This window comes from Galeopterus variegatus, unplaced genomic scaffold (genome assembly GCF_000696425.1).
Source record: "Galeopterus variegatus unplaced genomic scaffold, G_variegatus-3.0.2 Scaffold9, whole genome shotgun sequence".
NCBI classification, from domain to species: domain Eukaryota; kingdom Metazoa; phylum Chordata; class Mammalia; order Dermoptera; family Cynocephalidae; genus Galeopterus; species Galeopterus variegatus.
The window spans coordinates 328,101-339,677 of NW_007726120.1; the positions used below are offsets into that span (position 1 = coordinate 328,101).

At 38.0% G+C, this 11,577-nt stretch overlaps 1 protein-coding gene across 1 annotated transcript in view; it reads right to left on the minus strand.

Moving 5' to 3' along the window:
• Positions 1 to 10,358, minus strand: part of GRB14 (growth factor receptor-bound protein 14) — a 58,091-nt gene extending 47,733 nt beyond the window's left edge. The window contains exon 1 of the mRNA XM_008583702.1: positions 10,184 to 10,358. Within this exon, the coding sequence (XP_008581924.1) occupies positions 10,184 to 10,246 (63 nt within the window). The 5' untranslated portion in view covers positions 10,247 to 10,358. The remainder of the gene's footprint in view (positions 1 to 10,183) is intronic.
• Positions 10,359 to 11,577: the final 1,219 nt, after the last annotated feature.

An 11,577-nucleotide genomic window follows, 5' to 3' on the forward strand; every position in this document is an offset into this window, starting at 1 on the left:
TCAAAATGACAGTTTTACATGAATATGATTACAAAGTGGTAAGAGAATAAGGATAAATAACCACATGGTGACTTAATCATTTAAGAATGGACTCAGACATTAATAACAGAAAATCTGCCCTATGATGACTTAACCAGATTGAGATTTATTTTTCTTCACACTGGAAGCCAGGGGCAGGAGCTCAGGGGCTGGACAGGGAATTCCATCAAGTCATCACTAACCCAGGCTCTTTCTGTTCTTCCACGATCCTTCAGGTGTGGCTCTCATCTTTGAGGTCCCAAGATGGGTCATCCCCGCACACCACCTCTGTTAAAACTCTGACCCGATATGCAGTGACATTTGTATGTTACTACATTTCTACAGGAAAATTATAGAGCATGCCTGGTTTAGAGATGAACTGGGGCTGGCTGATTAGCTCAGTTGGTTAGAGCATGGTGTTGATGACACCAAGGTATAGGATTTGATCCCTGTGCTGGCCAGCTGCCAGAAGAGAAAGAGAGATGGATTGAGTCAGAATTGGAGAACTCGTGTTACTGAAAATCCATAGAGAGCTTCCAAGAGTTCTGGACACGAATTCGAACTGCAGGGAAGAAGTTTTATGATGTGTCAGTTTCCTATCTAGCATCAGGCTAAATAGGCCCATGTGGCCTCACTACTGAAAATGCACTAAACTTGGCATGAAAGGGGATTTAGCATTGCCACACCTGGCAGCTTGGGTCAGTGAAACTGCAGAATCATGCCACGTCTAGGCTTCCAACCAAGAGATGAAAGACAGGCTGCAAGCAAGAGGAGGCTCAGAGTACCTCCTTCAGGCCCTGGACTTGGCTTCATCCTCCTACACCAGTCTTTACCTCCCCTGCTCTCCTTGTCTCAGGCCAAGAGACCTGGGGGCTCCTCCTTCTTGGACTTCCTTCCTCCCTATGGGGTAGGAATTTTTACAAAGAGAGAATTGGAAACCCTTTCAGTTTGCTCTGTGATGTGACAGAAAAAAAGGAAAAGGAAACTGCTCCAATTTTATTACAAAAGAAGGCAAACGCTAAAAACTAATTTAAAAAAATATCCTAAGCTATCACTCACTCACGTGCACACACACACACACACACACACACTCTTTAGTTTTAGGACCTAAATCCAATATGAATAATTAACAAAGAAGTATCAAATCGCAAATCCCACACTAATGTTTCCAATGACTTCATCAAAGGAGTGTTCTATGAAACCTCAGTGTTTTTAAAACTCATGCAATTCCTGCAAAGATGCCAGCACTGACTAATTCACCTTTGAGATGAAGAAACCTTCACAAGTGCTGATGCTTATTCATATTTAAAGCAGAAAACCACTGGACATGTCTATGTTGGACACAATGTTATTCCAGCATCTCATTTCAGTTTATAAGAGTAGTTTATTCCCAGAATAACTGTAAAACATGTCTACATGAAAAGTTAAAAATTGGTTCACACAGTGAGAAAAAAAAAAAGACAAGTTGGGGAGAGGTGGATGGAAAAGTGTTCAGAAGAGAGCAGGGGAAAACATGAGGGGAAAGATACTGTTTATTAGAGCCTGAGACATACCAAACTTTATTGCAATTGTTGAGCTGTCTGGTATCAACTGAAGTATTTTTAGAACTTACCTTATTTCATTGGTTTTTAAAAGCACATTTTCTCACATTTAACTTCTCTGAAACTCGGATATAACTTACCATCAATGGTATGTTATAGTTTTGTCACAGTTTAACTGGAAGAATATAAAATAATGATGCTTCTTATAATTTATTGTACATATAACAAATTAAATATGCTCTGTTCAGTCCTTCTGGGACATTTGGGGATACTATTTTATAAACTTATACTAGCATACGAAACATCACTTTCTAGATCCTAACATTCCCATGCTGTGACAGCCCTAAGGACAACTGATTTACATCCAATTTAAAATCTTCTCCTTCATTGTTCTAAATATGTATTGTATATCGGTGCAAAACATCTCTAGAGAATATTCCTGTATAAGAAATGGAATCAATACTGTTAGAATCATAAAATACTAAACGTTAGAAGGGTTCTTGGAAAACATCCACTGAAATCCTCTCATTTTACGAAAGAAGCTGAGGCTGGAGAGGATGTGCTTTGCCGAGGGGCCTTCAGGTGGTCACTGGCAAAGCAGCCGCAGAACCCCGTCTCTGAGCTCCTAATTGACTCTGTGTTCTTTCCACTGTGCTCACCCAACTTTTATGCTGCTTTAAGCTGCTGCTACATGACATCTTGGATAAAAGCATAACATAACCAAACACTAGAACGTAAATAGGCATATATGTCCCAATAGCTTGTTAAATGTCAGAAATTGTTTTTCTTTGTTTTTTCGCTGTTCTCAGCATCTTGCTAGAAAAAAATGCAAGTCCTGAAACAGCCAGCAGAGGGAGGCTTTATTTCTCAGTTCGTGCAGACAGAGAAAGAAAATGTTTTGAAAATTACAGTCATAACATTATTAACCCTGCTTGATATAATTATGAGCTTGTAACAAAGTATAAATCTACTTTTTAAAATTCTTAACTATTTGAATTTTTAAGATAAATGATTTCTACATCTTAAACTTCAATAAGAAGAATTTTTAGGTATATGTCACATCACCAGGAATCTTTCCTGGGACTCAAGCTTGAAGTTCTCCCTGGGATCGAGAATGCTGATGTAAAAAAATTTTCTACAAATCTTGATAGAACTACCCAAGCTAAATTGACTTCTGAAACTATAAAATAATATTCCCGATATCTTCCCAAACCCAGCTGAAAATATATGTCCAAATATACATGTCTAATTAGGAGGCCATTATCACTTTCTGACAATGCTTTTTTTTACCAAAATAAATTTTGAATTCCTCTTTGTGGAACTGTCTTAAGAGCAAGTATTTTTAATATCTTACAGTGATGGAAAATCTTTATCCTTTCTGGGGGGGGTAAGCATCAGAAATTATCAAATGTCTTGCTTCCCTTTTCTGCCAACAAGAGATCCTTATTTCAAGATTTGGCATAAGGTGCTGGGGCATGGCCAGAACAGCCCCAGCTCCAGACTGCCCCAAACAAGAGTCTGAGACCGTCCATCAACCCAGTTATTTTTAATCTACCTTCACTGCCAATCGTGGAGCATGCATTTTAGTTTACAAAATAATATGAGGCCCAGTGCCCATTCTCCTGGAGGTTCAGTCCAGGTGGTCACAGTGCCTGGAGGACTCTGCAATCCCCTCTGTGATCAATGGTAGACCACCATCTTAATATTAGTTATGAGTCGTAGATTCCTCACACTGTAACATGGGCAAAATGCTGGCAAACTGACAGCACACAATTAATGTTAAAAATTATTATAATAAATATTTGAAAGCAAAATAAGGCATTTATGAGTAAGTCCCAAGAGACCCCCCCCACACACACACACACAGTCTTGTTGAGCTCTAAGAAATACATACATAGTCACTATGTCTTTGAGGCAATGTTGAGTGCACAGCAAGGAAAAATAACGAGGAGAGCAAAAGGCAGATTGGCAGGACAGGTGAAATTTGTCTCTAGAGTAGTCTACGGATGAGAGGAAAGTATTGCAGCTTCACTGTGGAGAACATTCTGAGAGGCAGCCTCCCGTGGTGGGTGGAGCAGTCGTGCCTCTGTCATTTACAAGCAGGTGCTTTGGGGAAGACACAACTTTTCAAGCCAACTGTCCTCATCCAAAAATGGGTTTAGCCACCAGCCTTATAGGGTTCTTAAAGGTATTAAAAAGAATGCAAAATCAGTGCTGAACACATTGTAGCTGTTTCAATTTGTCTTGGTCTGTGTGGAGGGCAGTGAATATGCTAAATCGCTCACAGCAGCAAGCTGGAGCTGGATAAAGGTAATGACAAGGCCTGAGTGTGCAGCTTTTTAATCCCAAGGGATGAAACTCATGAAAAAATTAAAAAAGAAAAAGCAACAGAGACCAATGGGGAGAAGGAAATGCCAATAGCAGGTCAGTATCTAAAGAGCTCAATCTCGTTTTTACAAAAATGGCCTTTACCCAACTAATGAGAATTATATACCAACTCTGTGTCTTCTCTATGCTGGGCACTTGGGTCCAGTGATGATCAAAAGTGATCCAGCCCCTGCTGTCACATAGCGACCATTATAGTCATGCCACTTATCTACTGAAGCAATGTCCTAATGCTGGGTACAGTTTTACCTCTTTTCGAATATACAGCCCAGAAGTCTCTGCCTAATACTGCCTAGCATATTGAAAGAAAGGACTATCTAACCACACATCGTCTTGTATTTAAAGCTGGATTAATATAATAGCTGGATTAATTTTTAGAAACCCAAAATAGAGTCCTCCTTAAGTTATAGACAGGGGGCCGGCCCGGTGGCGCACTGCTACAGTGCGCCGCTTAGGAGCGCAGTGGCGCTCCCGCCGAGGGTTCGGATCCCACATACAGACCGGTTCCCGCTCACTGGCTGAGCGAGGCGCAGGAGCAGCACCGAGGGTTGCAATCCCAATGCCGGTCCTGGTCTGGTACGGGCGCGACACTGAGGGTTGCGATCCGTTGCCAGACACGAAAAAAGACAAAAAGGAAAAAAAAAAAAAAAGTTATAGACAGGGAGCACTGGAAACAGCATCTGGAAGATATATTGTCCCTTCCCCTTGTCCCCAAACCACCCCCCATGGGTCTGCATTATATACAAGTGGTCTACACCACTTTTTGTTTGATTCATTCACTATAAGAAAAGTTTTGAATAACCACTTTAGTAGGACAGGGCACAGACGATTTAAACTCACAGTAATAGGGAGATTGTAAACTGTTTATGAAACTAGTAAAACATGCCATTTCACAGGTGGGCAGAAAAAGCAATTCGCATTTGTTGGGCTTCTACTGTGCGCCAAATACTTTTAAATATTTATCCTATTTAATCCTCACAACTGTTCTGTGAGGAAGCATCATTATCCTTGAGACAGAGAAACTGATTCTCAGGTTTAAAAGAATGAGCCCAAAGTCACACCACTGGGTTAGCGACAGAGCTGAGCTCCAACTCAGGGCTTCCTGGCTCTAAAACACACCGTCACGGGGCCGGCCCAGTGGCGCACTGCTACAGTGCGCCGCTTGGGAGCGCGGCGGTGCTCCCGCCGAGGGTTTGGATCCCACATACAGACCGGCAGCTCACTGGCTGAGCGAGGTGCGGGCGCAACACCGAGGGTTGTGATCCCGTTGCCGGTCACAAAAAAAGATAAAAAGGAAAAAAATAAAAAATAAAAAATAAAAAAAAATAAAACACACCGTCACCACTACATCACACTTCCTAAAAACTCACTTCTCAGGAAGGGAAATGTTTTGTGATGTACAAAATTCATTCATCAGTGTTGCACCCTTCCCAGGTGAGTACTTGACTAAGTGACCCTGAATAAAAATGAAAAAGGACAGAAGAGAAATCAAGATGTGGCAAGAATGAGAACGCCGGATAAAAAGCTCCACTCACTTCCACTTCATTACCACCTTCCAAGCAAGTCTGCCACCTAAACCCAGGCCACCATCTGTGACTTCCATTCCCCTCTCTACTCAGGAAATCTGCTCTCTCCCCACTTACCACAACGACTATCCCCATACAAGTAATGGAATACATTTGTTCAAAAAGCATAACCATATTTCCCCTCTGGCATCACAATAATAAAAATCCAAGAGACAAATATTTACTGAATCCCTAAAATGTTCGAGGCACTCGTAGTGGAGATGACTAGGTGCCCACCAACAGCCACCCTTCCCCTCTTCCCTCCTAATGAATTCCAACTCTGGTGAGGATGGCAGTGTGCTGAGCTCCAGGCCTGCATGTCCTGACTTCCCTTGTATCCAGAGTCGGCCGCATGTTATAGTCTGGACGATAAGACGCAAGCAGAAGCTCCTGGTTATTCCAGAGTGGTAAGTTAACACACGATAAAACTAGCCAGCCTGCCCTTGGTCCTTCCCATTCTCTGTGCCAAAACTGTGAATAGGATGACTAGAGATTTGCATTTATCTTTCCATAAAAGGAAAAAGAACCCACACTCAGGAAGATATAACAGAAAGCAAGAAGGAGTTTGGTTGCCTGAGGACACTGTGGGGCTGCCACATTAGCTTTGGACCGATCTTTCTTGCAAAGTGAAAGAAAAATAAATCTCTACCCTGTTTAATCTACTGTCTTTTGAGTTTTCTGGTTGTGTGAAATTAAATTCTGCCTACAACTGACAAAGCATTTTATTTAAAGATCTGTTCTCTTAAAATATTAAAATCTACTTGTAAGACCAGGAAAAAAAGACAAATTTTGAAAACCAGATAGTGCAATATATACCAAAAAATCCAAGACACACAGAGAATACTAAAAGCCAAATTTGAAAATCCAAGAATCATAAGATACATACCTGTAGATAGCTAATAGACTTTAATATTATAAAAGGTAATAATAAAACTTACGTCACAGGGCAGTAGTTGCTGCATTGACAAATGAGTAGCAAAGCCACTTCCATTGATACTGAATCAAGATACCACGAAGACAGACATGAAGAAAAAGAGTTTCAGAGGCTTTAGGATGGGACCACAGCCTGAGCTGAGACTGAAGCATAAACAGCATTTGGGAGAGCAAACCGGAGCCTGGAGCTGTGTGCAGGCCACAGAGCACAAGCCTGGGAGCAGAAGTGCAGAGATACAAACGCTAAATGCTGTTTGAAGCACAAGGAGGAAAACTGTGTGCTAGTGTGGAGGCTTCATATGAAGCTGGGCATGCCGAGGGGCATCCTGTCCTGAAGCACAGTGAATGCTAAGTTTGGACAATTTTGTACAGGTTTAAAAGTTTCTGGGAAAGATCGTGATGTGATTACCTGTATTCTTTCCTCTACAAAATCATTTTTAGAAAATCATAGCAGTGACTCTAATTGCATGAGGAAGGAAACGGTTAGAATATAAACTATTCTCTTGTATGGATGGAGAATTAGATCTTCCCATAAATGGCATTGCTCCATCTTATATGCACGAATTTGCAATATTCAAAAGGATTTGAATCTTAGAAAAACATGTTATAAAAACTATCCCTTATTTCTCTGAGATTTCCGAAGACACCTCAGGATCTTGTGTGTTTATGAACATGTATTGAATTGTAGTATGGATAAAGAATACCAAAATGCTTGCAAATGAAATTTGCAAAATAATGTTAATTTGATAGAGGCATGAAACACGCCTAGCCACAGAATCAGAATGTGGATACACATCCGGCCTTCTGACCTTGCAGCCTTTCTATAAAAGAATGTGAATTTTTTATTGTGCCTAATTCATACTTTACAATGCTTGAGTCTTTTGTTAACTCTCTGGTACCATAAAATGTTTTCTTGACATAATGCGCCAATCTAGGGTCCCAGGTATAAATTATCTTTCCATCTCATACACACACAGAGACACACACAGACACAGCTGCTTACAATTGCTCTCTGAATAAAATGTTTTCTATACTAAAGCATGTGGAAATTGATGGAGGTGCAGGGGAAGATGAAAGGATTTGCCTAAGCTAATTCCAGATTTGAAGTTGAATGGCAATTACACACCATAAGGTAATTTCATTAACATATTAATTTCAGGAGGTAACACGAATCTAGCAGAAACAAACTGAAAGTCACAAGACTTAGATTCTATTTCAAGCTTTGCCATTGACCTTCTGGGTGACCTTGCATAAGTCACCCAACACCCAAGAGACTTGGTCTTCTCATTTGCAAAAAAAAAAAAAAAAAAAAAGCACAACCTAGTAGTTATCTGAGAAAAATGCTATGAGGTAAGGAATACGTTCAGAATGTTTGGTGAGGATGTGATCATTTCTTAGAGGTATGATGAAACCTTCACTAGACCCCCTTATTCACTACAATCCGGAAATCAGATCCTAGTAGAATTAGAGGAAGTTGAAAATTTCTTCTGATTTACTTGAGAGTTTACCAAAATTCCCTGTTCTTCAAATATCAAAGTGTACTTATTCTGCTACAAAAAAGGCCTGTACCACATTAAGGATGATGTTTAAAATTCAAGTTCCCAACCACTCCCAAGAGAATCTTACGGCCACTTATATCAGACACACTAGCTGATAAGAAAATTACTCCCTAGTGCTACTGAGCATTTTCAGAAATGTTCTCAGACTTTCAAATGATTAGGATTCCAGTTGGTAAACTATCTTGCAAGAGCCACTCATTCAGGATAAGCAAACTTTATGCCAAACTTGTGGAGAAAGCACCTGCCTTCTTGGGGGAAAAAAGAAAAAACAAGAGAAATCACAATAATGTATCCATTGGCAGCTCAGATCTAACATTAATAATAATCACAGCTTTCCAGAGTAATCTTGTTTTGCTACTTACCAGTCAGTGCTAGAAGTTATTTTATTTTCTAGCCAAGTTTTACTCATACTAATTTTGCCTATACTAACTGCTCCAAATCCTTGAAAATGATAGCATCCTTTTATATTCCCTTTAAAAAAATAAGAAATGGTTAAAATATTTTTCTACAACCACGAAAATATAAAATACATTATTGTATTCAGACTTATAGACACAAATACGACTAAATAGATCATTTTCTAAAAACCCAGCTATTATTATACAGGTGAGGAAGTAAAGATCCTGAGAGTTTAAGTGAGTTTCCCAAGGACACATAGCTAGTAAGCCAAGAGTACAGAAAATATGCTTTCCATCACACCAACATATTGTCAAAATAAACCACATGATGAAAATTTCTTGGTCAATCTAAACTGCGATATTAATTGGATAAAAAACTCAAACATAAGAACACAGATTTGTTGTATGTTAATATGCCTTTGAGTGTCTCATTCATCAATGAGAGAAACTATATCATCATCATTAATGCACTGCTAAGTCCAACTCAAAATAAACATTCAGGCTCAAAGCAAAATATTTTTCATTAAATTTGCTTAAGATGAGAGAAAGGCATCAAGAAAGATAAAGAACACATGCTAGCAAAATTACCATATAGTTATTCCAATGCCAAGTAAAATGTCCCCAGTGAACAAATGGTCAACTACATAAGAAAATAAATTGAAATTGTAAAAAATTAAAAACAATAAAAAAGAGACACATGCTAGCAAAATTACCATATAGTTATTCCAATGCCAAGTAAAATGTCCCCAGTGAACAAATAGTCAACTACATAAGAAAATAAATTGAAATTGTAAAAAATTAAAAACAATAAAAAAGAGACACTTTAAAATGCCACCTTAAGTGTTAGATTTGTCATGTTTCAAATAAATTAAAACATGACCTTTGACTTAATGGAATGTACTAATAGTTAACAGTTAACTATGAAAAGCTGAGTACAGAAATAAACATTACAGTTTCTAGTGTCAACAAATCCATCCGGAAAGCAAATTGCCAAAAATGTGTTTTAGTGCCTTCCTTCTCTGTGCAACAGATTTTATTCTTAAGGAGTTCAATGCAATGTTCATATGTGGTATATTTACAAGATGTTTAGTATGGCTACATTACAGGTGTCTATATTATCTTATAAAAGGCAGTGCTGCAAGAAAGACATGAAAATAATTTTTAAAAACAACTAATAAACAAAGTATTTTCATACACAAGATTGGTTGCATTAATAATTAACAGAAAGCCCTTTGAGGGAGGAATTTAATGGAAAGTTTTTCTTAAGCAAATAGGCAGAAGTTCAATAGAAATGGGTAGAAACTTGAGGATAATAAACTGGTGCCACATGTTCAAACAGTAAAACAATTATATAGTCCATTCAACAATGAAGAGATGAATGTATTACGAATTATAGTGAAACAAAGAAACTGTCCCTTAGTAAACAAATATAAAACGTAATAGCTAGCAGATTTCCTGTTGAACTAAAGGCAAAAAGGCCTGGAGTTACAGTAGAAGGAAAAAAAAAGAAAAAGCTTCAATACAGTTTCTAAATCATCATGACCTGAAATTGAGACCAATCTGCTTTTCCACAGAGGTTTTTTGCCATAGCAATGTTCTATGGCAGCACTTTTTCCCTAGTTTCATTCCAGTAATATGTCTTTTAATTACCTATAGCCTCAATGAATTACAGTCTTTCTCAAGGATATGTAACTAAACTTTCTAACATATTAATAAACACACAGTAACAGGAAAAAAAACAGCAAGAAAAATTAAATTAAAAAAAGGCAAAATAAGTCACATACCCTTTTCTGCAGAACTATTGGCGTTATTGCAGGCAGAGTGACTCTTCTTGCACTCAAGCTCATGTCTGCTCTTACAATGATCCCCTCTCATAGGTCATGGACGAAATGAAAGAAATCTTTTACAGTTACTCCTTGGGAATCTCAGGGCTCGGTGCAAAGAAACTAGGAAAGTAATAAATGTCACCCTGCTTATTTGATTCCAATCTATCCAAAACCAATTAAGGATGGCTGTGGGACAGGACAACGCAGCAACCAATCAAAGCCCAGAAAACTCTGCCTTTGTCCTTGGAAACACATTCTGATACTTTTGTTTATGATATTTAAAGAACCAGATTAACAGGCATCTAGTTCACTTAACTTTTCTTTCCAAAACAGTGCAATTCAATGCCATCTTTGTTGACTAGGCAGTTATGTCTTTACTAAAGCATTTCAACATATGGCAGATAAGAAACTGTTTACATTGGTCTATTTAAAGTATACAAATATGTAAATGAACTAATTTACTTCTGCTATTCATAAAATTGATGAATGGGTCGATTGGAACATATTACATGAGGCACAAAAAATAATCCTGAAGTTAAAATTGGTCCAAAGTGTTAATTTATATGTTACAATAAAAGATTTTTAATATAAATTGATCCATTTCATCTCCTAAACAACTAAAATTTTTCTATTATGCACCTTTCAGCTGTCTTTGAGGTTACACACTGTTAAATATTACCTGTTAAATATTACCTTAACAATTAACCTAACTAATAATGTTAAATATAAAGAGAGCATTAAATTACAAAACACAAATCTCAAACTCCTATGTTTTTTAAAAAGCACAGATCTGTGTAATTTAGTACATTTCATTCAATTAAAAACATTTAAAAAATAGCCTCTGCTCTAAGTTATCTCAAAATCTTAATAACCATTTTTTCTTATAATAACTAAAATATTTCAATATTTGAGGGAGTTGAGAAGGTTCACAACTGAAAATATTGATCGCTAACAAGAAAATTTTTAATAAAATCTAAATAAAGATTGAAAGAAACACTCAAAAATGACAAAATGTATTGCAATGTTAAAACCAGTCTGAATTTTTACAATTGCAAAATCCCTTCTGGACAGACACCTTGACAAGCTTTACTGATCCTACTCAGTGCTCTTCAGCTGTGACCCACTGAATGACCTTCAGCAGAAGAGGAACTGCTCATAATTCCTAGATTACGACGTGACTGTTGTAATAACTAGGCAAAATAGAAGATTCTCGGCAACCCGGACACAAACTTTCCATTTCATTATCTGGACTGCTAGTAGGCAGGGTTTGCTTTACCGCTTTACACTTGAGTGTGTTTTATATGCATGGTGAGCTCATATTCTTCAAAAGAAAAAGACACACTACAACCACA